Source organism: Pleurodeles waltl, chromosome 1_1 (assembly GCF_031143425.1).
Source record: "Pleurodeles waltl isolate 20211129_DDA chromosome 1_1, aPleWal1.hap1.20221129, whole genome shotgun sequence".
Taxonomy (NCBI): Eukaryota; Metazoa; Chordata; class Amphibia; order Caudata; family Salamandridae; genus Pleurodeles; species Pleurodeles waltl.
This window is the reverse complement of record NC_090436.1, coordinates 302,642,826-302,670,711: the sequence shown is the minus strand read 5'-3', so window position 1 is coordinate 302,670,711 and position 27,886 is coordinate 302,642,826. Positions and strand designations below refer to the sequence as shown.

At 46.9% G+C, this 27,886-nt stretch overlaps 2 protein-coding genes across 5 annotated transcripts in view; one reads left to right on the top strand and one right to left on the bottom strand.

Annotated features, from left to right (window-relative positions):
- Window positions 1–16,173, top strand: part of PLPP1 (phospholipid phosphatase 1) — a 220,090-nt gene extending 203,917 nt beyond the window's left edge. For 2 of the 3 annotated variants that reach the window (XM_069222132.1, XM_069222122.1), the window contains 2 exons: window positions 10,030–10,206; window positions 15,683–15,947. In XM_069222132.1, coding sequence (XP_069078233.1) covers window positions 10,030–10,206; window positions 15,683–15,808 — 303 coding nt within the window. In that variant the 3' untranslated portion in view covers window positions 15,809–15,947. Of the gene's footprint in view, window positions 1–10,029; window positions 10,207–15,682 lie in introns of all 3 variants that reach the window. The other variant, XM_069222113.1, reaches the window with a different exon arrangement.
- MTREX (Mtr4 exosome RNA helicase) overlaps window positions 16,040–27,886 on the bottom strand; it is a 629,876-nt gene continuing 618,029 nt past the window's right edge. For both annotated transcript variants that reach the window (XM_069222101.1, XM_069222093.1), the window contains 2 exons: window positions 16,596–16,700; window positions 16,040–16,340 (listed from right to left, as the gene is read on the bottom strand). In XM_069222101.1, coding sequence (XP_069078202.1) covers window positions 16,288–16,340; window positions 16,596–16,700 — 158 coding nt within the window. In that variant the 3' untranslated portion in view covers window positions 16,040–16,287. The remainder of the gene's footprint in view (window positions 16,341–16,595; window positions 16,701–27,886) is intronic.

Below are 27,886 nucleotides of genomic sequence, written 5' to 3'. Positions count from 1 at the left end.
TGCGTGAACACCTTCCTTGCGTTAATGATATGCAAGGTAGGCGTTCCCGTCTTAAAAAATGACTGCGATGCATATGCGTCGTATTTATACTCCCGGGCAAAAATGACGCCCGGGAGTGGGCGGGACTAAAAAACCTGCATTTGCGCCGGATTTTAGCACCTGGGTCAGGGCAGGCGTTAAGGGACCTGTGGGCTCAGAATGAGCCCAGAAGTGCCCTCCCAAGCCCCCAGGGACACCCCCTGCCACCCTTGCCCACCCCAGGAGGACACCCAAGGATGGAGGGACCCACCCCAGGGACATTAAGGTAAGTCCAGGTAAGTATTTTTATTTTTTGTGGCATAGGGGGGCCTGATTTGTGCCCCCCTACATGCCACTATGCCCAATGACCATGCCCAGGGGACATAAGTCCCCTGGGCATGGCCATTGGGCAAGGGGGCATGACTCCTGTCTTTGCTAAGACAGGAGTCATTTCAATGGGGGATGGGCGTCGTAAAAAAATGGCGCAAATCGGGTTGTGGCGAATTTTTTGCCTCAGCCTGACTTGCACCATTTCTGGACGCCCATATGCCATTTTCTCCCTACGCCGGCGCTGCCTGGTGTACGTCGTTTTTTTTAACGCACACCAGACAGCACCGGCGGCTAACGCCGGCTAACGTCATTCAATAAATACGGCGCCCGCATGGCGCTTCAGAATGGCGTTAGCTGGCGCTAATTTTTTTGACGCAAAACTGCGTTGGCGCAGTTTTGGGTCAAAAAGTATAAATATGGGCCACTGTTTGCTTGGACAGACTGCATTCTGAAGGCAGGGTAGAAGACAGAGCACTTCTAAAGGAAGCCGATCACCAATATAAACTTCAGGGGAGGTGTAACAAGGAGAAATATTTTCATTTCTCCTCGCTTTTTTCCTCTGTGTGCTGTGTTCTGCAGCATACATAGAAATAAGAAAAAGCCTCTCAGAATTGTTTTAGTGCAGGAAGGTCAAGGATGCTTCCATTGGCGCTTGGCACCAACTCCCATATTTAGACTTTGTGTGTGCAGTTTTGCGCCGAAAAGTTGGCTTGCATCATTCCAATTCGCCAGCCGGGTGCCAATTTTTTTTAATTTTTGCACCAAAAAGTATAAATATGACACAAGGTAGGTGCACACATCCAAAAAATGGTGTCTAGCGTCAAAATATAAATATGGCGTTAAGGGGCATATTTATACTCTGTTTGCGCCGAATGTGCGTCAAAATTTTTGACGCACAATCGGCGCAAACCCTGCCCCATATTTATACTTTGACGTCCGACCCTGCGGGCGTCAAAATTCCACCATATGAGTCATTTTTTGGAAGGGGGAACCAGCCTTGCGTTAATTATATGCAAGGTAGGCGTTCCCTTCCAAAAAATGACTTTAAGGCCTGTGCCCCTTATTTATACTCTGACGTCATTTTGAGGCACAGGAGGGGGTGGGCCTTAAAAAACGGCGCACAGCCTGATGTGCGCCGTTTTTTAACGCCTGGGTCAGGGCAGGCGTTAAGGGACCTGTGGGCTTGGAAGGAGCCCAGAGGTGCCTTCCCCTGCCCCCCAGGGACACCCCCTGCCACCCTTGCCCACCCCAGGAGGACACACAAGGATGGAGGGACCCATCCCAGGGAAGTAAAGGTAAGTTTGGGTATGTATTGTCTTCCGATTTTTTTATTTATTTTTATTTTTTGTGGCATGGGGGGGCCCTGATTTGGGCCCCCCTACATGCCACTATGCCCAGGGGACATAAGTCCCCTGGGCATGGCCATTGGGCAAGGGGGCATGACTCCTGTCTTTGCTAAGACAGGAGTCATGTCAATGGAGGTTGGGCGTCAAAAAAAATGGCGCAAATCTGGTTTGAGGCCTGAATTTTGCCTCAGACCTGACGTGCACCATTTTTTGACACCCAACCTCCATTTTCCCATACGCCGGCGCTGCCTGGTGTGAGTCTTTTTTTTTTCACACCAGTCCGCAGCGCCGGCCAACGTCATTCCATAAATAAGGCGCCTGCATGACGCGTTGGAATGGCGTTAGCCGGCGGTAAAATTTTTGACGCACAACTGCGTTGGCGCAGTTGTGCGGCAAAAAGTATAAATATGGGCCTTAATTTTTAAAGTCTGTGCCGTTTTTGCATTAAACGGTGCAAAGTGTTTTTTTTTTTTTTTCTTAAATAAATCAGGCCCCAAGTAGGTTTACAGTCCAATTTGGCTGGGTGTGATAAAACGCTGGTCTCATCTAGACATCCCGAGCCCTTCAGTGACAATGCCCTGTCCTCAAGCCTGGCTGTGGTGGTAAGTATGCAGCAGTGGGGCTCAGTAACATTTATTAAATAGGCTCAGGCCTGGCTATTCTTTCCCTGTCACTAACACCTAGGCCCATACGAACTTGCTAATGTAGGCATTCTAGAGGCAGGGAATGTGCTCTACCTTGCAATTAAACCCAGTCCCCGTCATAAAACCAGGTTGTCTTTCAAACTGACATGCAAGAGGCCACTTCAAGAAGACAACACTTTAGGAATGAAAAAGGGCGTCGCCTGGTGCGTCAAGGCAAAACTTAAAGGTATCTTTAAGTAGAACTTATATTTCCACTAGCAGAGGCAAACCACTGTCTTTAGCAGTTCTAATAACTCGCATGCTGCCGCGTTATCTACGTGCACGTGTTACCTCGAAGTGGGAAAGTGGTGGGGCACGGGAAGGGTGACAAAAATACAGGAGACTTGTATTCCAGAGTGAACAGAATTTGCGTTTTAGTTAGGCGTCGAATTGCATCTTCCCTTTCTGGGATAATACGTTTCAAGTGTCACCTGCTTCTTACTGTAGTGCTCTGTACTGGACACGTTTTACCGAGTGATGTTTTTAAAGGCGCACGTGTTATTTCATAGATACAGCAGATCCAGTAATATTTGTATTTGCTAAGTAGCCTCGAAAAAATGCTGTAAATGGACAGTACATTCTTAGGGACATATTTATACTTTTCTTGTGCTGAATTTGTCAATTTTTTTTTTGTTTAAACGTACATTCGGGGCAAAACTAACTTTCTATTTATACTTCGGCGCTAGATCCGTCTAGCGACAAAAATTCTGGAGTTAGTCATGTTTTGGACGTGGAAACCTACCTTGCATCAATGAGATGTAAGGTAGGCGTTCCCGCGCAAAAAATGACTATGGCCTTAGCGCCATATTTATCCCTCGGTGCTAAAGTCACACAGAGGGGGAGGAGGGGTCAAATAATGGCGCAAAGCTTGCTTTGTACCATTATTTAACACCTGGGTCAGGGAAGGCGATAGAGGACCTGTGGGCCTATTTCCATGGTGGAACACCATGGAATAAGCCCACAGGTGCCTGCCGCAGGGACATCCTGACCCACACCAGAGGGACAGTGGAGGATGGGGACCCCATGCCAGGTAAGTATTTTATTTTTTAAAGTGCCACTGGGGGCCCTGAAATGGGACCCCCTACATGGCACTGGGTGCAGTGGCCATGCCCAAGGGACCCTGGTCCCCTGTGCTGGCCATTGGGGTGGTGGGTATGACTCCTGTCTTTTCTAAGACAGGAGTCACATGGTATGGATGGTTTTGCGTCAGAAAATGATGCTAGGCTGGTCAGTCAATTTGTTTTACTTTAACCTGCCTGTCATTTTTTTGGTGCAAAACCCCCTTCTCCCAAACCGATACAGCCACCGCCACCCGGCTAGCATCTTTTTTTTTTTTACGCTAGCCCATCCTTTGCGTTGGCTTGCACCATTCCATAAATATGGCGCCAGGCTGGCGCTCCGGAATGGTGCAAGCCGGTGCAAAATGTTTTGATGCAAAACTGCATTAGTGCAGTTTTACACCAAAAGTATAAATATGCCCCTCAGTCTTATAGCCACAAGCTAGAATTTTTGCTTTTAACTTTTTATTTTTAAGGGTCGAGCCTGTGAATGCATGCGCTAGCACATGCGTCTCGCTTGCAACACTTTGCTGTGTACAGTAAAGGGCCTGGGGCCCACCTGTAGCTCACATTTGTTGGTTTGCGTGGCACTTTTCTTTACAGCCTAGTAATTTGTCACTTCAGGCCTGGCATCGTTTCCATTCCTCGGTGTGGAGTAGAGACCAAGCACTCATTGATTCAATTTAAAGTGCCCATCCACTGCTTCCAACGTGACAAAGGTACTAATTTATTTGACTGGCAAAAACGTGCCCAGCAGGACAAACAAAATTGCAGTTTCATTTTTTTATAGCTAACTTTCTTCTATAGCTAACTTTTTTTTTTTTGCCAAGTCGTCTTTTTTCATTTTCCACTCATGTTTTCTTTTGTTTTTGCATGTAGGTGCTTGTAGGAAGTTGGCTCTGTAGATACTATTTCAAAGTAAGAAGTAGTGTGCACAGAGTCTAAGGGTTCCCCTTAGAGGTAAGATAGTGGCAAAATTAGATAATTCTAATGCTCTATTTTGTGGTAGTGTGGTCGAGCAGTAGGCTTATCAGAGGCTAGTGTTAAGCATTTGTTGTACACACACAGGCAATAAATGAGTAACACACTCAAAGACTTACTCCAGGCCAATAGTTTTTATATAGAAAAATATATTTTCTTAGTTTATTTTAAGAACCACAGGTTCAAGATTTGAATTAAACACATAAAATGCACGGTACTTCACACAGGTAAGTTAGGAACTTTGAATTAAAGTAATATCATATACAGTCTTTGTAAAAATGGCAATAAGCTATTTTAAAAGTGAACACAGTGCAAAAATCAACAGTTCCTGGGGGAGTTAAGTAAAGGTTAGACTGTGAGGTAAGTAAGGCACTTACAGGTCTCAGTTCCTGGGCATAGGCAGCCCACCGTTGGGGGTTCAGGGCAACCCCAAAGTTACCACACCAGCAGCTGAGGGCCGGTCAGGTGCAGAGGTCAAAGAGGTGCCCAAAACACAAAGGCGCCTATGGAGATCAGGGGTGCTCCGATCCAGTCTGCCAGCAGGTAAGTACCCGTGTCCTCGGGGGGGGGCAGACCTGGGGGTTTTGGAGGGCACTTGGGGGGGGGGGGGGCAATCATTCACTACACCCCAATCTGCCCCACTACAATCCACCCCACTCCAATTCAAACCACTAACCCCAATCCAATCCTCCCAACCCACCCCAATTCACCCAACTCTAATCCAAATCAGTCTGCACCACTCAAAAACAGTATGCCCTACTCAATCTAAAACAAACAGCCCCACTCCAATCCAAAACAATCAACCACACTCAAATCCAGTCCACCCAGTCATCTACCTCACTCCATTAATGCTCCTCAGTCCAATCCACCCACCCCACTCCAATCCAATCCAATCCACCTCACTCCAGTCCACCGCTACCCAGTCGACCTCACTCCAATCCAATCACACCACCCCAGTCCATCCCGTTCCAATACAATTCATTTGAATCCACCCCAATCCCAGTCCAAAGTAAACCACCCTACTCCACTCCCACCCACCCCAAACCCCCTTAATCTACCCCTCTCCAATCCACCCCACTAAGGCCCATATTTATACTCCGTTTGCGCCGAATTAGCGTCGTTTTTTTCGACGCAAATTCGGCGCAAAACTAACGCCATATTTATACTTTGGCGTTAGACGCGTCTAGCGCCAAAGTATGAGTAAAGAGCGTCATTTTTTTGCGTGAACGCCTTCCTTGCGTTAATGAGATGCAAGGAAGGCGTTCCCGTCTAAAAAAAATGACGGCGACGCAAATGCGTCGTATTTATACTCCCAGGCAAAAATCACGCCCGGGAGGTGGCGGGTCAAAAAACCCTGCATTTGTGCCACTATTTAACGCCTGGGTCAGGGTAGGCGTTAAGGGGCCTGTGGGCTCAAAATGAGCCCACAGGTGCCCTCCCCTGCCCCAGGGACCCCCCCTGCCACCCCTGCCCACCCCAGGAGGACACCCAAGGATGGAGGGACCCACCCCAGGGACATTCAGGTAAGTTCAGGTAAGTATTATTTTTTATATTTTTAAATTTTTTTTGTGTGGCATAGGGGGGCCTTATTTGTGCCCCCCTACATGCCACTATGCCCAATGACCATGCCCAGGGGACATAAGTCCCCTGGGCATGGCCATTGGGCAAGGGGGCATGACTCCTGTCTTTACTAAGACAGGAGTCATTTAAATGGCGTCTGGGCGTCGAAAATAATGGCGCAAATCGGGTTGAGGCGATTTTTTTGCCTCAACCTGACTTGCCCCATTTTAAGACGCCCTAACGCCATTTTCCCCCTACGCCGGCGCTGCCTGGTCTACGTGGTTTTTTTCCACGCACACCAGGCAGCGCCGGTCTGCCAGCGCCGGCTAACGCCATTCCATAAATACGCCGCCCGCATGGCGCTTCAGAATGGCGTTAGACGGCGCTAAATTTTTTGACGCTAAACTGCGTTAGCGCAGTTTAGCGTCAAAAAGTATAAATATGGGCCTAAATCCAATCCAGTTTACTCCAATCCACTCACCCACCCCAATTTTGTACACCCACCCCATTCCAATTCATGCCAATCCAATCCACCTCACCTCAATGCAATTCACCCCAGTTCAGTACACCCCACCCCGATCCGATCCAATCCATCACAGTACAGTCCACTCCAAGCCACCCTAATCAAACCCAACAAACACCACCCAATCCGTTCCACTGAAGCCCAATCCGTTCCACTGAAGCCCAATCCATCCCACCCCAATCTGCCCCACACTTCAATCCAACCCATCTCCTCCAATACACCACACACTTCTCCAATTCACCCTCTCTGTTCCAATCCACTCTACCCCACCCCAGTTCAGTCCAACCCACTCCATCCAGCCCACCCCACCCTACTCCACCCCACCCCACCCCACCCAGTCCAATGCACCATGGTGCAAGGGTGCCTGAACTGCTTGCAGGATTGTTTTGGGCAAGAAGGATCACCTTCCTGCACAAAAACAATCCAGAATCTTGTTTTCCTCTGTCTAAGTGTGCTCAGAATGCACACATGGAAACAGGAAAAATGAGACTTTAATGTATTTCTTCTTGTTACGTGTTTTCTGGGGAGAAGATTTTGGATCTGCCCCAGGTTTACAGGCTCTTGTAAATATGGGGTAGCGTCAAACTCCCTGGATGTTGCATGGGAAAATCCACTGCCATGTCCATAGAACGCCCCCCTTACAGTAAGACAATTCAGCAACTTGTGTTGCTTTGTCTTACTCCATACCGATGAGGCCATGGAAAGCCATGCAAGTGGCTTTGTGTGTCCTCATAGATAAGGTTGAGAGGTTTGTGTCGCTGATTTGAACAAAAAAAAAGCGAGAGAAATGATGCTCCGGTGGCACAAGTCTCTTGTAAATACGTCCCCCAGAATATTTATGAACTACGTGCATATTTACAAGTCCCTTTTGCCGGTGGTGCATTATTTTTTATGACGCTTCGGCGGAGCAGAGTGCAGACCTATTTCTAGGAGTCCATGCAAAGCCACTGTGTATGGCTTTTCATGGCTTTGTAGATATGGTGTAACAAGGAGACGTATCTTTATTTCTCCTAGTTGTTTCCTCTTTCTGTGTGGCTGCATTCTGCAGAACACAGAGGAAAATGCTTCCCAGGATTGTTTTTAGGCAGGAAGGTGTCCCTTCCTCCACAAAAACAATCCTGCTGACACCACATACACCCTGGTGCAAGTGTACCTGCATTGGCCCTAGGCAGCAATTTGTGCGCTAGTGCAAGAGGAAAGGACAGGAATGCACTATGGGGCATATTTATACTCTCTTTGCGCCGAATGTGCATCAAAATTTTAGACACACAATCGGCGCAAACCCTGCCCCATATTTATACTTTGACGTCCGACGCAGCGGGCGTCAAAGTTCCACCATGTGCGCCATTTTTTGGAAGGGGGAACCAGCCTTGTGTAAATTATATGCAAGGTAGGCGTTCCCTTCCAAAAAATGACTTTAAGGCCTGTGCCCCATATTTATACTCTGTCATTTTGACGCACAGGAGGGGGCAGGCCTTAAAAAACGGCGCACAGCCTGATGGGCGCTGTTTTTTAACGCCTGGGTCAGGGCAGGCGTTAAGGGACCTGTGGGCTCAGAAGGAGCCCAGAGGTGCCCTCCCATGCCCCCAGGGACACCCCCTGCCACCCTTGCCCACCCCAGGAGGACAACCAAGGATGGAGGGACCCATCCCAGGGAAGGAAAGGTAAGTTCTGGTAAGTATTTTGTTTTTGTATTTGTTTTGTGGCATAGGGGGGCCTGATTTGGGCCCCCCTACATGCCCCCTTGCCCAATGACCATGCCCAGGGGACACAAGTCCCCTGGGCATGGCCATTGGGCAAGGGGGCATGACTCCTGTCTTTGCTAAGACAGGAGTCATTCCCATGGGGGTTGTGCGTCAAAAACAAATGGTGCAAATCGGGTTGAGGCCTGAATTTTGCCTCAGACCTGACTTGCCCCATTTTTTGACACCCAACCTCCATTTTCCCCATACGCCGGCGGTGCCTGGTGTGAGTCATTTTTTTTTAAGCACACCAGTCCGCAGCGCCGGCTAACGTCATTCCATAAATAAGGCACCCGCATGGCGCGTTGGAATGGCGATAGCTGGCGGTAAAATTTTTGACGCACAACTGCGTTGGCGCAGTTGTGCGTCAAAAAGTATAAATATGGGCCTTTATCTTTTAAATACGGTGCATTTCTGCCCTTTCCATGTGGTACAGGGCAGCACAGCAAGGTGACTTGCAGTGCTGCCCTGCACCAAGGGGCCTGTAAATATGTCCCATGATTTTGTAGTCTGCCAAAAAGTGACACTCCGGTGGCGCAGGGGGCTCATAAACATGCCCCTTGGTTTGCTCACTTTGAGTTCCTCTGTTAAAGGAGAAGGGAAACTTGCAGTACTGCTATTTTTCTGTAACTGCTCTGTATGACAGGGAGGTTTGCGTCGCTGCTCTATATGTATAAAAGGAAGTTTGCACTCACCTGGGGAGGTGTAGGTTTTTGGCGAATTCCCAGGTCTACTACCTCTGGTAAATCCGGGAATGCATCAAAATCCATAGATGTTGCATGGTAACACCCACAGAATGCCTCCCTGAGGCAAAGTAAAGCAATGCAGTGATTTATTTTCTGTTGCTTTACTCGAGATTTATGAAACCACCCAGGGCCACGGAAGGTGGCTTTGTGCGGCTTCATAAATCTCATTTTAGAGTACTGTTGCGCTTGCACCATGTTGCATGGTGCAAAAGCGACGCAATGTGGCCCATAAATATACCCTATGGTGAGCAGTAAACTAACTAGCCTAACCGCTGCCTAGTTGCAAAAAATCATATTTCCATTTCTTATGTTAGAACAGACCGTTATGATGTACACCATAAGAAAGTAAGGGGTAAATTTATGAAAAGTAGCGCTGCACCAAGTGCAGCGCCACACTTTCCCTGCGCCCCCTACCTCCACAATGTGTGCACTGTATTTAAAATACGGCGTACTATTGCACAGGGTGGAGGGCAATAGCGTAATTTTTCATGACACTATTGATGTGCTCTGCAAGAGTAGCACCAGATTTTGTTGCTACTCCTGCAGAGTACATAGGGGCCCATTCTAAATAATGGAAGCCCCCATTTAATGTCTGCTCTGAGCAGGCGTTAAAAGTGCCAAAAAAAGGCGCAAGGAAATCTCAGATTTTCTTGTGACAGTTTTTTCAGTTCCTCTAATGGATTGGGGGCCCTGGGGGGGCCCCCTTTGCATACATTATGCCTGGGGCAGGCATAATGTATCTCAAAGAATTACAGAGTGGCGCAATGCATGCACTGTAAATACGACGTAGGAATTTCGGCCTCAGTGGGCCACATAAACGTCAAAAATAATGATGCTAAGGTGGCGATAGGGGATTATAAATATTCCCTTAAATATATATTTTTTAAACAGTTTTTGGTTGTCCTAGTCTTTGAAAGTCTTCAGAAAATTTGATAACCATTATTTTGAGGAATGTTAATGCAGAGTTTTATGACATAATTTGTTACTCTAATATAAAGCATTATGTAGAGATTTATCAGAGTTTGTTTGTTTTCCCATGCAGCTTTATCTCCAGTCCAGAATGAAAGGAGACTGGGCAAGATTGTTGCGCCCAACAATTCAATTTGCACTTGTTGCGTCCTCCATCTACGTAGGGCTTTCACGAGTATCTGATTATAAACACCACTGGAGTGATGTGTTGACTGGCCTTCTACAGGGAGCAGCAATGGCGATACTCATTGTAAGTACATTTAACATTTATTTGGTTGGACACGGGCCCAGATTCACAAACCTGTCGTGCTACACAGCGCAGCACTCAAAGTAGTTGTGTGATAAGGAGAGAGCAGGAAAGCACCATGACCCTGATTTATACTTTTTGACGCAAAACTGCGTTAGTGCAGTTTTGCACCAAAAAGTGTAGTGCCGGCTTGTGCCATTCCAGAGCACCAGCCGGGTGCCAAATTTATGGAATGCCGCAAGCCCGCGCAAAGGGTGGGCTAGCGTTAAAAAAAAAAAAAAAGACATTACCCGGTGGGGGAGGCAGTATGGGAGAAGAGGGTTTTTGCACCTCAAAATGACGCTAGGCTGGTGAGAGGCAAAAAAATAATTCCCTCCAACCAGCCTAGCATCATTTTCTGACACAAAACCATCTATACCACATGACTCCTGTCTTAGAAAAGACAGGAGTCATGCCCATCAACCCTATGCCCAGCACAGGGGCCCAGTGTCCCCTGGGCATGGCCACTGTACCCTGTGCCATGCAGGCCCCCCCGTGGCACTTTAAAAAACAAGAATACTTATACTTACCTGGGATGGGGTCCCCCATTCTCCGGTGCCCTACTGGTGTGTGTGTTCCTGGGGCTTGAGGAGGGCACCTGTGGACCCATTCCATGGTGTTCAACCATGGAAATGGGTCAACATGTCCCATAACGCCTGTTCTGACCTAGGCATTAAATAATGGTGAAAAGCAAGCTTTGCACCATTATGTAGCCCCTCCTCCCACCAGTGCATCACTTTAGCTGAGGGATAAATATGGGGCCAGCACCACTTTTTAGCTGTAAATGCATACCTTGCATCTCATTGACGCAAGGTAGGTTCACACATCTAAAAAATGATGCAAATGCCAATATTTTGACGCTAGACTGGTCTAATGTCAAAATATAAATATGGAGTTAATTTTGCGCCGAATTTGCATCAGAAAAAATGACGCTAATTCGGCACAAATGGAGTTTAAATACGCCCCTTTGGGACCTGATTTATACTTTTTGGTGGAAAACTGCAATAGTGCAGTTTTGCATCAAAAAGGTTAGCAGTGGCTTGCACCATTTCTGAGCACCAGCCCGGCACCATATGTATATATAGAATAGTGCAAGCCGGTGCAAAGGGTAGGCTAGCGTAAATATATATTTTTTTTACATTAACCGGGTGGGGCTGGCGGTATGGAAGAAGGAGGTTTTGCACCAAAACATGTTAGGCAGGTTAGCTTAAAAAAAAAAAAAAGTAACCAGCCTAGTGTCATGTGCTGACACAAAACCATCCATACCACATGACTCCACCACCCCAATGGCCAGCAAAGGGGATGGGGTCCCCTGGGCATGTCCATTGCACCTAGTGCCATGTAGCGGGGCCCATTTCAGGGCCCCCAGTGGCACTTTAAAAAATAAAATATTTACCTGGGATGGGGTCCCCCATCCTCCGCTGTCCCTCTGTTGGTCGGGGTGTCCCTGGGGAGGGCACCTGTGGGCTTAAATAGGCCCACAGGTCCCCTAACACCTGCCCTGACCCAAGCATTAAATAATGGTGCAAAGCATGCTTTGCAAAATTATTTGACAACCCTCTCTCCAATTTCAGCACAGGGGATAAATATGACGCTAAGCCCAGAGAGTCATTTTTTGCACTGGAACATCTACTTTGCATCTCATTGACGCAAGTAGGTTTTCACGTCCAATAAATGACTAACTCCATAAATTTGGCGCTAGATGGGTCTAGCGCCATAGTATAAATATGGAGTTAGGTTTGCACCAAATTTGTGTAAAAAAAAAAATAGAAATTCAGCGCAAAACAAGTATAAATATGCCCCTAGTGTTCTGGGCCATCTAAACAATACTGCATGGACGCAGTAGACCGTGTGGTCTGGCTTGCAGTGTGTGAAAAGCTTTGGATAAAGCTATCACAGGCATGAAGAGGTTGGAAAGTACAGATAGCAGGGTTGTGAGCCACTGGTGTGAAGTCCCGCCAGGGGCAGAGGAGCAACTTCTGCTGCTGACAAATCGGTCCTGGCTGTGGGTGCAGTAAGGATCTATCTACATCACCAAAGCCATACTATAAAGTCAGTGATAGTGTAATCATCTGTGAAAAGTCATGGTCCTATATAGATGACATTGGCACTTGCGAAAAGTAACTAAAGATGTTTGTAAACAGATGTTAAAAATGTGGTCACTCATTATTTCCTGTAAACTATAACTGTGACCCATATTTACCATTGCTTTGAACGTGTAATACGGTTTGTAAAGCAAGACTTTTATATGGTTTCTGTAGGAAAGTACCATCTTGCCTGGCATGTTACCCCCATTTTTACTGTATGTATGTTTGTTTTTGCCTATGTGTCACTGGGATCCTGCTAGCCAGGGCCCCAGTGCTAATAAAGTATGCCCTGTATATGTTCCCTGTGTAGGTGCCTAACCGTATCACTGAGGCTCTGCTAACCAGAACCTCAGTGTTTATGCTCTCTCTGCTTTTAAAATTGTCACTGCAGGCTAGTGACTAATTTTACCAATTCTCATTGGCACACTGGAACACCCATATAATTCCCTTGTATATGGTACCTAGGTACCCAGGGTATTGGGGTTCCAGGAGATCCATATGGGCTGCAGCATTTCTTTTGCCACCCATAGGGAGCTCAGACCATTCTTACACAGGACTGCCACTGCAGCCTGAGTAAAATAACGTCCACGTTATTTCACAGCCATTTTACACTGCACTTAAGTAACTTATAAGTCACCTATATGTCTAACCCTCACTTGGTGAAGGTTAGGTGTAAAGTTACTTAGTTTGTGGACACCCTGGCACTAGCCAAGTTGTCCCCACATTGTTCAGGGCAAATTCCTTGGACTTTGTGAGTGCGGGGACACCATTACACGCTTGCACTACATATAGGTCAACACCTATATGTAGCGTCACAATGGTAACCCCGAACATGGCCATGTAACATGTCTAAGATCATAGAATTGTCACCCAAATACCATTCTGGTGTTGGGGGGACAATTCCATGCATCCCCGGGTCTCCAGCATAGAGCCCGGGTACTGCCAAACTAACTTACCAGGGTTTTCTCTGCAACTACCGCTGCTACCAACCCTCAGACAGGTTTCTGCCCCCCTGGGGCCTGGGCAGCCCAGTCCCAGGAAGGCAGAACAAAGGATTTCCCCTGAGAGAGGGTGTTACACCCTCTCCCTTTGGAAATAGGTGTGAAGGGCCTGAGAGGAGTAGCCTCTTCCTGGCCTCTGGAAATGCTTTGAAGGGCACAGATTGTGCCCTCCTTGCATAAGCCAGTCAATGCCGGTTCAGTGATTCCCCCCAGCCCTGCTCTGGTGCGAAACTGGATGAAGGAAAGGGGAGTGACCACTCCCCTGACCAGCACCTCCCAGGGGAGGTGCCCAGAGCACCTCCAGTGTGTCCCAGACCTCTGCCATCTTGGATGCAGAGGTGTGAGGGCACAATGGACAGCTCTGAGTGTCCAGTGCCAGCAGGTGACGTCAGAGACCCCTCCTGATAGGTTCTTACCTTTCTCTGTAGCCAATCCTCCTCTGAGGGCTATTTAGGGTTTCTCCTGTGGGTATCTCACCAGATAACGAATGCAAGAGCTCACCAGAGTTCCTCTGCACTTCCCTCTTTGACTTCTGCCAAGGATCAACCGCTGACTGCTCCAGGACGCCTGCATAACTGCAACAAAGTAGCGAGAAGACTACCAGCAACATTGTAGCGCCTCATCCTGTCAGCTTTCTCGACTGTTTCCTGGTGGTACATGCTCTGAGGGCTGTCTGCCTTCACCCTGCACTGGAAGCCAAGAAGAAATCTCCAGTGGGTCGACGGAATCATCCCCCTGCCAACGCAGGCACCAAACATCTGCATCACCAGTCCTCTGGGTCCCCTCTCATCCTGACGAGCGTGGTCCCTGGAACACAGGAGCTGGGTCCAAGTGTCTTTGACAGTCCAGTGGCCCTTCTGTCCAACTTTGGTGGAGGTAAGTCCTTGCCTCCCCACGCCAGACAGTAATCCTGTGAACTGCAGCTGCTCGGGCTTCTATGCACTTTTGCAAGACTTCCTTTGGGCACAGCCTACCCAGGTCCCCAGCACTCCGTCCTGCATTGCCCAACTCGCTGAGTTAGACTCCGAAGTCGTGGGACCCTCTTTTGTTGTTCTGAGTCGACCGCCGTCCTCAGATCTTCTAAGTGCTTGTTCAGGTATTTCTATGGGTGCTGCCTGCTTCTGTGTGGGCTCTCCGTGTTGCTGAGCACCCCCCCCTGTCTCCTCCTCCAAGGGGCGACCTCCTGGTCCTTCCTGGGCCCTAGCAGCACCCAAAATCCTCAACGAGACTCTTGCAGCTAGCATGGCTTGTTTGCGGTCTTTCTGCGTGGAAACCACTCTGCATCCTCCAGCACGCTGTGGAAAATCTGACCAAAGGAGAAGTTCCTGGCACCTTCCGTTGTTGCAGAATCTTCAGCTTCTTCCACCCGGAGGCAGCCCTTTTGCACCTTCTTCCAGGGTTTAGTGGGCTCATGCACCCCCTGGACAATTGCATGACTCTTGGACTTGGTCCCCTTCCTTTACTGGTCCCTCAGGTCCAGGAATCCATCTTCAGTGTTTTGCAGTCAGTTGTCCTTGCAGAATCCCCTATCTCGACTTTACTGTCCTTCTGGGGTAGTAGGGTAACTTTACTCCTACTTTTCAGGGTCTTGGGGTGGGGTATCTTGGACACCCTTAGGGTTTTGTTACACTCCCAGTGACCCTCTACACTAGGCCTGGGGTTTATTCGTGGTTCGCATTCCACTTTTGGAGTATATGGTTTGTATTGCCCCTAGGCATATTTCTCCCTATTGCATTCTATTGTGATTCTACATTGTTTGCACTACTTTTCTAACTGTTTACTTACCTGATTTTGGTTTGTGTGTATATATTTTGTGGATATTACTTACCTCCTAAGGGAGTATATCCTCTGAGATACTTTTGGCATATTGTCACTAAGATAAAGTACCTTTATTTTTAGTAACTCTGAGTATTGTGTTTTCTTATGATATAGTACTAAGTGATAACAGTGGTATAGTAGGAGCTTTGCATGTCTCCTAGTTCAGGCTAAGCTGCTCTGCTATAGCTACCTCTATCAGCCTAAGTTGCTAGAACACCTCTAATCTACTAATAAGGGATAACTGGACCTGGCACAAGGTGTAAGTACCACAAAGTACACACTATAAGCAAGGCCAGCCTCCTACAGGTTCATTGTGTGTTTATTACCTTGCTTGTAATTACGGGATCGTTGCACTGAAAACCATTTGTTGCAGCTTTCTTCAACATTTATTATGACACACTATTTTGTTGCGAGTACAAGGCATGCCTTTCATGGGTTTATCTTTGAAAATGCCATTCAATTGTGATCTGTGGAAATAACTAACGGTTGCTGTAACTGAGAGAAACATTTCTAAATCTGTTATTTACATTTTAGGTGGTCTATGTCTCAGATTTCTTCAAAGAAATGGGGCGCAAATGTGAGAAAGAAGAAGATTCACATACCACTTTGCACGAAACATCAACAAATGGAAATCACTATGGTAGCAATCACCAGCCATGAGACACTAATGTTAAGTGTTCTCCCTTTCCCAAAGAGAAAATGATTTTAGGAGGAAGGTGTGAAAGGATACTCCTGCCCGATGTTTAAAGAATGTCTTCACAGGACTGCTGCTATACTACTTGGATGCCCACTTTACTTGTATATAGTAAAATGAACACCGTTTAAAAAAGCTTTAATTTTTTAAAATAAATACAAATCTTTGTTTTAAGCCTTATAAACTATAACAAAATATTTACATCTGTAAATTTTTTATTAAAATAATGTGGTAACACAGTTATGTACAAACAAGGTGTAACATGCTTTGCTCGAATGTTGCTTGAGGATCCAGATTCATCAAGCAGAAGTATTAAAATGTTTACAGCAAATTTGCAACGTTCTGAGACTGGGTCCATCTGTGTAAGCCAGAAAGCATTGTGCAAATGGATCGCCTGCAATTCCTGAAGATAATTACTTTGCTTCAGAAATGTTTGCCATCATCCTCAAAGGTACAGGCTTGCAGCAAAGACAATATCCCTTTTAATTTTTGTAATTCCTACAAAAGAAAAGAAGGAGCGTTAGTACTGCAGCACTTCTACCTCATACTCCTTAAGATGTACTTTCTTCAAGTGGAAATACACCTATCACTGCGCAACAGCATAATACATTTTTGTGCAAATAGCATGGTATACTGGAACCTGCAATAAGACTATTTGCAGTAGAATCAGCATTGATTTTTACAACCTACACATTCAAGACATGTAAGAATCACTTTAAACACAAAAGGACAATACTGGCTACATTTGCATACCCTCTGCAAACTTGTTCTCCAGTTCAGTGTTTCCAATTGCTTTTGCGGCTTGGCACATCTGTCGAAGTAATTCTTCTAACCTCCTCATGCACCTAATGATACTTCCTGAAAGAGAGATCAAACCGTCATTAAACTTTAAGGCTAATATAGACTTTTTAGCTAAAATTTGGACCTCATTTAATTCATATTACTGAAAAAAATTAAGTGAATAGTATTTCTATAAATAAAATACTAGCATACAAGAAAATCCAGCTGGAATTATGACCCTTTAAGCAAATGAAAAAAATTATGTCGATCTTGCAGAGATAGGTGAAAAAAAAAAAAAGAAAATTTACTTCAATACGATGGCCCATATTTATATTTTTTTGTGCCACTTGTGTCATTTTTTGACGCAAAAGCGGCGCAAACGTTCAAAATATAATTGTATTTTGTAAGTTTGCGCCGCTTTGCATCACATGATCCAAATGTGGCTCAAAAATAGTATAGATTATGGTCCCATGTATTTACAAGTAAAATCCCGTGGTTAAGCTACAGAGCGCTGAACACAGAGAGGAAAAGATGGTCTAGGACTGTACTTGAAAGGTTCAGATAGGTTGGGATTCTTTACGAATGGGCTAGTATGATACACTTTCTGAAATGGAGGGATATAATTTGTGTTGGGATGGTGTCAGTCGTATTTGGGACAGTATATTACTTTAGACTTCTGAGTCAAGTGGCATCGTATAGGATACTTGGGCCCATATTTATAGTTTTGCATCAAAAACGTTACCGCCGGCTTGCTTCATTCTCAGAAACATGCCGGGCATCATGTTAATAGAATGGCGCATGCCAGTGGTAAGGCCCAGCTTGTGTCCTGAAAAACGACGCAAGCCGGGTGGGGGGTGGCGGTAGGGAAGGAGGAGGTTGTGCCTCAAAAGATAACGCTAGCCTGGTTAGAGGCAAAAAATGCCTCTAACCAGACTAGCACCATTTCCTGGCACACAACCACCAAAAACATGACTCCTGTCTTAGGAAAGACAGGAGTCATGCCCACCACCACAATGGCCAGCACAGGTGTCCCCTGGGCATAGCCATTGCATCCTGTGGCATGCAGGGGCCCTCCAAGTTAGGGCCCCTAATGGCAAAAAATATATATTAAAAATAATTACCTGGACTAACCTGGGATGAGGTTCCCAATCCTCTGGTGTCCCTCTGGTGGGGGCATTCCTAGGGCTTGAGGCGGTCACCTGTGGACCCATTCAATGGTATCTGACCATCGAAATGGCTCCACAGGTCCCCTAAATCCTGGTCTGACCCAGGCGTTAAATAATGGTGCTAAACAAGCTTTGCATTATTTAGCCCCGCCTCCCACCCGTGCGTCATTTTAGCATGGGGGATCAATATAGAGCTATGGGGATAGCACCATTTTTTGGATGGAAACACCCACCTTGCATCTCATGGATACAAGGTAGGGTCACTCATCCAAAAAAATGGTGCAAACTCTTATATTTTGACGTTAAACGTGTCTAACGTCAAATTATAAATAAGGAGTTCAGTTTGCGCCAAATTTGCATTAAAGAAATGACACATTCTGCACAAAAAGAGTATAAATATGTGCGAGGGTGCAGACATGGCGATATTAATGACTCAGACCTGTATGATGGGGGCTGCTGTAAGACTACTACGGCTTGGAGACTTAAACTGGGCAAATATAGGCCCATATTTATGAAAAATGGCACACAACTGTGCTAATGCAGAGCAGTTGTGCGTCATTTTATTATTATTATTTTTTTTAAACACCTGCTAACGCCATTCCTTAAAGCCATCCGTGTGCCATATTTATGAAATGGTGCAAAGGAATGGCTAGCGTTAGACTGGTTAGCTGCAAAACTTCTGCCGCTAATCAGCCTAGCATTATTTTTTGACGCACAAGCAGCCAAAACATGACTCCTGTCCAAGTATAGACAGGAGTCATTACCACCACCCCTATGCCCACCACAGGGGGACCAGTATCCCCTGGGCAAGCCCTACATACCCAGTTGCCAGGCAGGGGGACCCATGTAAGGGGCCCCTAAACACACATACACTTACCTGCAACTTACTTGGGATGGACGCCCTCGTCCAGTATTGTCCCTGTGGTATGGGTGGTGGTGTTGAGGAGGGTTGGAGTGGGCATCTTTGTGCCCATTCCATGGTGTTTCCTCATGGAAATGGGCCTACCTGCACTTTAACACCTGGCCTGACCACGTGTTAATTAATGGCGCAAAGAGGGTTTACTGCCAATATTTTGGTTCGCCTCCCACCCGCGCTTTATTTCTGCTCCGGGAGTTAAATATGGCGATGGGGGACTAGCGTCTTTTTTAGGACGGGAACACTTATGTTGCATCTCAATGACGCAAGGGGGGTTGGCACACCCTAAAAATGGCGCTAGCTCCAATATTTTGATGCTAGACGGGTCTAGCATAAAAATATAAATGTGGAGTTAGGTTTTCACTGCTTTAGCGTCAAACATTGACGCTAAGGCAGCGCAAACGTTTCATAAATATGGGCCATAGTTTGATTATTCTCAGTAATGAGGTGGTAACAGGCAGTTCACATCTTTCTGCCAATGTGGACCATTGAGTTTAATATCTGATGAAGCCTAAGGTTTTCACATTGGGGTGCGACAGGGAGCACCCCCCACCTCTCCTGATTCACATGGAAGGGGCAGTTTTGGACATGAGAGGTTCTGGTTGTGTGTGTTTGAGCACTTTTTTTTACGACTCAGTTTTATTTATGGGATATACATACAATGATGAGGATGGATCGCTGGTGTACTTTATAGATCAGATTATTGCCTCATCTGAGCAAGCAGAGGTCAAGTTAAGAGAAATGAGGACACTCGAGGTGCTCACAATCTGAATCTCGTGGACAGAATGTTCAATATGGTTTAGTGGTTGACTGAATAAAAAGCTGCTGAAACGTTGAGCAAGACGAGGAAGCTGATGCCACTATTTTCATTAGAGGGTTGTATAACTGCTCCAACGAGGCTTGAAGCCTGACTAGTGGTAGTAAATGAAGGAATTGTTGATTTGGTATTGTAGTACTAGTTATTTACCTTCGGTAATGAAATATCTGTTAGGCATATTCTAGTTGCAGATTCCTTACATTAGAATTTCCCCCAGGCGTCAGACTGGATCTGAATATTTTTCTTCGAGCAATACCCTTGCGTGTCGGAAGGTGGCGTTGGTCGACTCCGCGGGCGTTGTTGGCATCGTAGTCGCCCTGACGACGTCAGGAGTAGTATATAGACGCCGCCCTCACGCAATGACACCAGTTTCTTTTACGACTTTCCACGCCAAAGCGCAGAGCCGCTAAGAACATGGAGATTGGTTCGCCAGAGCTAAGGACCTGAAAGGAGGAATCCCTGTCCCTAGAAATCCGTTTGCAAGCGGGGAGGATGGGTGGGCAGTAAGGAATCTGCAACTAGAATATGTCTCTACCAGATATTTTGTTACCAAAGGTAAGTAATGAAAATGTCACTTACCCAGTGTACATCTGTTCGTGGCATCAGTCGCTGAAGATTCACATGTTGTGCATAGCCCGCCATTTGATGTTGGGTCGGAGTGTTACAAGTTGTTTTTCTTCGAAGAAGTCTTTCGAGTCACGGGACCGAGGGACTCCTCCTCTGTCTCCATTGTGCATGGGCGTCGACTCCATCTTCGATTGTTTTCCCCGCAGAGGGTGAGGTAGGAGTTGTTTGTTAGTAATAGTGCCCATGCAATAGAGTGAATAAGTATGTACCTATCTAAGATTTAATATATTTACAAATGTACAAAGTTGAAGCTAACTTCCAAACGGCTACAGGCTCCCGGGGAGGTGGGTGGGCACATGTGAATCTTCAGCGACTGATGCCACGAACAGATGTACACTGGGTAAGTGACATTTTCAGTTCGATGGCATCTGTCGCTGTAGATACACATGTTGTGCATAGACTGGTAAGCAGTTATCTCCCCAAAAGCGGTGGCTCAGCCTGTAGGAGTGGAAGTAGTCTGAAATAAGGTTCTTAGTACGGCTTGACCTACTGTGGCTTGTTGTGCTGATAGCACGTCTACACAGTAGTGCTTGGTAAATGTGTGAGGCTTAGACCATGTGGCTGCCTTACATATTTCGTGCATTGGAATATTCCCTAGGAAGGCCATGGTAGCGCCTTTCTTTCTGGTTGAGTGTGCCCTTGGTGTAATGGGCAGTTGTCTTTTTGCTTTAAGGTAGCAGATTTGGATGCACTTAACTATCCATCTGGCTATACCCTGTTTCGATATTGGGTTTCCTGCGTGAGGTTTTTGAAATGCAATAAACAGTTGTTTAGTTTTCCTGATGTTTTTAGTTCTGTCAATGTAGTACATTAGTGCTCTTTTGACATCTAATGTATGTAGTGCCCTTTCAGCTATGGAATCTGGCTGTGGGAAGAACACTGGTAGCTCTACCGTTTGATTTAGGTGGAACGGTGAAATAACCTTTGGCAAAAATTTAGGATTGGTCCTTAGGACTACTTTATCTTTGTGTAGTTGGATAAAAGGTTCTTGTATTGTAAACGCCTGAATTTCACTTACTCTTCTTAGAGATGTGATGGCGATGAGAAATGCAACTTTCCATGTTAGGAATTGTATTTCGCAAGAGTGCATAGGTTCAAAGGGTGGACCCATGAGTCTTGTTAAGACGATGTTGAGGTTCCATGAAGGAACGGGTGGTGTCCTTGGTGGTATAATTCTTTTGAGGCCTTCCATAAACGCTTTAATGACAGGTATCCTAAATAGTGAAGTTGAATGGGTAATCTGCAGGTATGCAGATATCGCTGCTAGGTGTATCTTAATGGAAGAGAAGGCCAGGTTCGATTTTTATAAGTGTAGTAAGTAACCCACCACACCTTTTGGAGATGCGTGTAACGGTTGAATTTGATTATGATGGCAGTAGCAAACAAATCTTTTCCATTTGCTTGCATAGCAGTGTCTAGTGGATGGTCTTCTGGCTTGCTTTATGACTTCCATACATTCTTGTGTGAGGTTTAAGTGTCCGAATTCTAGGATTTCAGGAGCCAGATTGCTAGATTGAGCGATGCTGGGTTTGGATGCCTGATCTGTTGTTTGTGTTGCGTTAACAGATCTGGCCTGTTGGGCAACTTGACGTGGGGTACTACTGATAGGTCTAGCAGTGTTGTGTACCATGGTTGCCTTGCCCACGTTGGTGCTATCAGTATGAGTTTGAGTTTGTTTTGACTCAATTTGTTTACTAGATATGGAAGGAGAGGGAGAGGGGGAAAAGCGTACGCAAATATCCCTGACCAGTTCATCCAAAGAGCATTGCCTTGAGACTGCCTGTGTGGGTACCTGGATGCGAAGTTTTGGCATTTTGCGTTCTCCTTTGTTGCAAATAGGTCTATTTGAGGTGTCCCCCAAATTTTGAAGTAAGTGTTTAGAATTTGGGGGTGAATCTCCCATTCGTGGACCTGTTGGTGATCTCGAGAGAGATTGTCTGCTAGTTGATTTTGGATCCCTGGAATAAATTGTGCTATTAGGCGAATGTGGTTGTGAATTGCCCATTGCCATATCTTTTGTGCCAGGAGGCACAGCTGTGTCGAGTGTGTTCCCCCCTGTTTGTTTAGATAATACATTGTTGTCATGTTGTCTGTTTTGAAAAGAATGTATTTGTGGGTTATGATGGGTTGAAATGCTTTCAACGCTAGGAATACTGCTAACAATTCGAGGTGATTTATATGCAGCTTTGTTTGATGTACGTCCCATTGTCCTTGGATGCTGTGTTGATTGAGGTGTGCTCCCCACCCTGTCATGGAAGCATCTGTTATCACGTATTGTGGCACTGGGTCTTGGAAAGGCCGCCCTTTGTTTAAATTTATGTTGTTCCACCATAGAAGCGAGAGGTATGTTAGGCGGTCTATCAACACCAGATCTAGAAGCTGACCCTGTGCTTGAGACCATTGTGATGCTAGGCACTGTTGTAAGGGCCGCATGTGCAATCGTGCGTGTGGGACAATGGCTATGCATGAGGACATCATGCCTAGTAGTTGTAATATCATCTTCGCCTGTATTTTTTGTGTTGGATACATGCGTTGTATAATCTTTTGGAAATTTTGAACCCTTTGTGGACTTGGAGTGGCTATTCCCTTTGTTGTATCTATTGTGGCTCCTAGGTATTGTTGTACCTTGCACGGCAGAATGTGTGATTTTGCATAGTTGATGGTGAAACCGAGTTTGTAGAGGGTTTGTATGACCTGATCTGTGTGGTGTGAGCACCTTGTCAGTGAGTCGGTCTTGATTAGCCAGTCGTCTAGATACGGGAATACGTGTATTTGCTGCCTTCTGATGTGTGCAGCCACTACTGCTAGGCACTTTGTGAAGACTCTTGGTGCAGTTGTTAAACCGAAGGGCAATACTTTGAATTGGTAATGTATTCCTTTGAATACGAACCTTAGGTATTTCCTGTGCGACGGATGTATTGGTATGTGGAAATACGCGTCTTTGAGATCTAAGGTGGTCATGTAGTCCTGTTGCTTTAGCAATGGTAACACTTCTTGTAGCGTGACCATGTGAAAGTGTTCTGATTTGATGTAGGTGTTTAGTGTTCTGAGGTCTAGGATTGGTCTCAGTGTTTTGTCCTTTTTTGGTATTAGGAAGTACAGTGAATAAACTCCTGTGTTTATTTGTGTTTTTGGTACTAGTTCTATTGCGTTCTTTTGCAATAATGCTTGAACTTCTATTTCCAGGTCTGAATGTTGTTTTGATAAATTCTGTGCTTTTGGTGGTATGTTTGGAGGGATTTGTAGAAATTCTATGCAATAACCATGTTGGATAATTGCTAAGACCCAAGCGTCTGTAGTTATTTCCTCCCATGCTTGGTAATACTGACCTATTCTTCCCCCCACTGGTGTTGTGTGGAGGGGATGAGTGACATGTGAGTCACTGTTTGGTTGTAGGGGTTTTGGGGCTTTGGAATTTTCCCCTATTCCTAGGGAATTGTCCTCTGTATTGGCCCCGAAAGCCTCCCCTTTGGTATTGTTCCTGGTAGCTGGACGGTGTTGCCTGTGAGGTGCTGGCTTGTGTGGCCTGACCCCGAAACCCCCCTCTAAAGGTTGTTTTGCGAAAGGTGCTGTAAGTGCCTCTGCTTTGCGGGGAGTAGAGTGCGCCCATGGCTTTAGCAGTGTCAGTGTCCTTTTTGAGTTTCTCAATTGCCGTGTCCACTTCTGGTCCGAACAGTTGTTTCTCATTGAATGGCATATTGAGCACTGCCTGCTGTATCTCTGGTTTAAAACCAGACGTTCGTAGCCATGCGTGCCTTCTTATAGTCACAGATGTGTTAATTGTTCTTGCAGCTGTGTCCGCTGCATCCATAGAGGAGCGTATCTGATTATTAGATATGTTCTGTCCTTCCTCAACCACTTGTTTCGCCCTTTTTTGTAGCTCTTTGGGTAGATGCTCAATGAGGTGTTGCATCTCGTCCCAATGGGCTCTGTCATAGCGCGCAAGTAGTGCTTGAGAGTTAGCGATGCGCCACTGGTTTGCAGCTTGTACTGCGACTCTCTTTCCGGCTTCATCGAACTTGCGGCTCTCTTTATCTGGGGGTGGTGCATCCCCAGATGTGTGGGAGTTGGCTCTCTTGCGAGCTGCTCCTACTACGACGGAATCTGGTGGCAGCTGTGAGGTGATGAAAACAGGGTCTGTGGGAGGGGCTTTATATTTCTTATCCACTCTTGGTGTTATTGCTCTACTCTTGACCGGCTCCTTGAAGATTTCCTTTGCGTGCCGAAGCATTCCTGGGAGCATAGGCAGGCTTTGGTAGGAGCTATGGGTGGAGGAGAGGGTGTTGAATAAGAAATCATCCTCGACTGGTTCCGAGTGTAGGGACACGTTGTGGAACTCTGCTGCTCTAGCCACCACTTGTGAGTATGCTGTGCTATCTTCCGGTGGTGAGGGCTTTGTAGGATACGCCTCTGGACTGTTGTCCGACACTGGGGCGTCGTATAAGTCCCAAGCGTCTTGGTCCTGGTCACCTTGGCTCATGGTGGTGTGAGCCGGGGAATGTGATGGAGTTTGTGCCGGTGAAACGTTAGTTACAGGTGGATGAGAGGGTGGCGGAGTTACCTTTTTCACCATTTTCGTTTGTGGTGCTTGGTCTGACTGAAACTCCAATATCCTTTTTCTCCTAATAGGGGGAAGGGTGCTTATTTTCCCTGTTCCTTCCTGTATAAAGATACGTTTCTGAGTGTGGTCCACTTCGGTGGATTGCAACTCTTCCTCAAATCTATGCTTTCGCAGCTGAGAGGACAGTGATTGCTCCTCTGAATAGGAACCGGTAGTTGGGTCGGTTGCGGGTCGTTTTGGCACCGAAACCCTGTCTGTACTCTTTTTCGGCTCAGAGGTGACCTTCTTCTTTTTCGGAGTCGAACCCTCTCGGCGTCGATCTTCCTCGGTGCCGCTGTCTCTGCGTCGAGCAGTTTCGGCTCCGCTATCTCGGCGTCGACGTTTTTTAGCAGCACTTTCTCGGTCCCGAGAAGGCTGCGTGCCGGTGTCTCGACCGGAGTCGGACGATCTCGGCACCATTTCGGCCTTTTCCGGTGCCGATGGTCGGTCACCGAATTTATGGGTCGAGCCATGGCCTGGTAGCAGTGGCGTCCCCTGGGCCTTATCACTTTTCTTGTGTGCTGGCTTCGACGTCTTACTCACAGTTTTTTGTTCGTCGAATTCCTCGGAGTCCGAGTCATGGATCGAGAAGGTTCCTTCTTCCTCTTGTTCCTCGAACTCTCGGTGAGCTGTCAGCGTGGACGCCATCTGCAGTCTTCTGGCTCGACGGTCACGGAGTGTTTTTCGGGACCGGAACGCACGACAGGCCTCGCAAGTCTTTTCACTGTGCTCAGGCGACAGGCACAGGTTACAGACCAAATGTTGGTCTGTATACGGGTATTTGTTGTGGCATTTAGGACAGAAACGGAACGGGGTCCGTTCCATCAGCGTTGTTTCACACGCGGTCGGGCCGACCAGGCCCCGACGGGGGATCGAAAACTACCCCGAAGGGTACCGAGCTCTTCACTCTTCGATTCAGTGTTGATTCTAACTAAGCCGATCCCGAACGCAACAATACCAACGTAATTTTCCGATATTTAGCTAACTTTCCGTTCCGAAACCCGGAGCGAAAGGAACACGTCCGAACCCGATGGCGGAAAGAAAACAATCGAAGATGGAGTCGACGCCCATGCGCAATGGAGACAAAGAGGAGGAGTCCCTCGGTCCCGTGACTCGAAAGACTTCTTCGAAGAAAAACAACTTGCAACACTCCGACCCAACACCAGATGGCGGGCTATGCACAACATGTGTATCTACAGCGACAGATGCCATCGAACCTTGTATATCGGATAGAGACTTATAGTTGCAGACTCCTTACCTTAGCATAGCTACCCAAGCAATGCCATCCTCAGTGGTGGGCTGCAAACCAAGATCATACTAAGAAGTCCTGCAGGACCAAAGTACCCATCCTGACGGACCTGACTGTCCAGACAGTAGTGTTTAGCAAACGTGTATAGAGACGCCCACGTAGCTGCCTGGCAGATATCCAGGACAGGAACTCCTCATGCTAACGCAGTGGAAGCAGCAGTTGCTCTGGCGGAATGAGCACGCAAGCCCTCAGGAGGTTGCTTCTTTGACAAAGTGTAGCACATTTTGATGCAAATTAGCACCCATCGGGAGATGGAGCGCTTTTGCACCGCCTTCCCTTTTTTTGCACCCACATACCCAACAAAGAGTTGATCATCCACCCAGAAATCTTTAGTACGATTGAGGTAGAACGCCAACGCTCTTTTTGGGTCCAGACGGTGGCGTCTCTCCTCCTCATGGGAAGGATGTGGGGGTGTGTAGAAAGTAGGCAGAGTGAAGGACTGGCCTACATGAAAAGGTGTGACCACCTTAGGAAGGAAGCCTTAGTGCGCAACACTACTTTGTCAGGGTGCACAGACAAGTATGGAGGTTTTGAGGAAAGGGCATGAAGCTCACTCACCCTTCGAGCAGAGGTGACCGCAACAAGAAAGACAGTTTTGAAGGTGAGGAGCCGCAGGGGACAATTATGCATTGGCTCAAAAGGAGTATACATCAAATAAGTAAGTACAAGATTGAGGTCCCACTGAGGCATGGTAAATGGAGTGGGAGGAAATAAATGGGTGAGTCCTTTTAGGAATCTACTCACCATAGGGGATTTAAATAGTGAGGGCTGATCAGGTAGCCTAAGAAAGGCTGAAATGGCAGATAAATACCCTTTAAGGGTGCCCAAAGCAGAGCCCTGCTGGGCCAAAGAAAGAATGAACAAAAGAACCTCGGATAGAGGGGCAGAAAGGGGATCAACAGATTTGTTGGTACACCATGCCACGAACTGATTCCGACGACAGGCGTATACAGTTTTGGTTGATGGACGCCTGGCTGCCAAGATAACATCGCAGACTTCGGTTGGAAGTTCAAAAGCCGTCAACTGTCGCCGCTCACTCTCCACACATGAAGGCAGAGGTTGGACAGGTTCCTGTGAAGAACTGTCCCCTGTTGCTGCGACAGAAGATCCGCCCGAAGAGGCAGTCTGAGTGGAGGATCGATGGACATGATGATAAACTCTGGATACCATACTCTCCGTGCCCAGTCTGGAGCCACCAAGATGACGTGGGCCCGGTCGTTCCTAATCTTCTTGAGAACTCTGGGCTGAAGAGTTATAGGCGGGAAAGAAAGCCAGAGTTCCACTTGAGACGAAAAGCGTCTCTGAGGGAGTGCCACCTCGGAAACTCCAACGCGCAAAACAGCTGACATTGCACATTTTCTGCGGAGTCGAACAGATCTAACCAAGGCTCTCCCCACTGCTGAAAGAGACATTGCGCCACCTCCGGAGGGAGATGCCATTTGTGATCGGCTGTGCATCGACGGCTGAGTTCATCCGCTTTGGTGTTCAGGGAACCCGCCAGATGTTGAACCATCAGGGTAATGCCCTGATGTTCCAGCCATGTCCAAAGGCGAAGTGCCTCCTGACAAAGGGTCCAGGACCCTACTCCGTCCTGTTTGTTGCAGTACCTCATGGCAGTAGTATTGTCCGTGAACACCTGCACCACTTTCCCTCTGAGAGAGGGAAGAAATGCTTTTAATGCAAGCCTGATCGCCCAGAGCTCCAGAAGATTGAAAAGGAGCCCAGACTCCGCCGGAGACCTAATCCCTCTACTCTCCACCTCTCCCAAGTGGCTGCCCCAACCCAGAAGTGACGCATCTGTCACTACAGAGAGATCTGGTTGGGCAAGG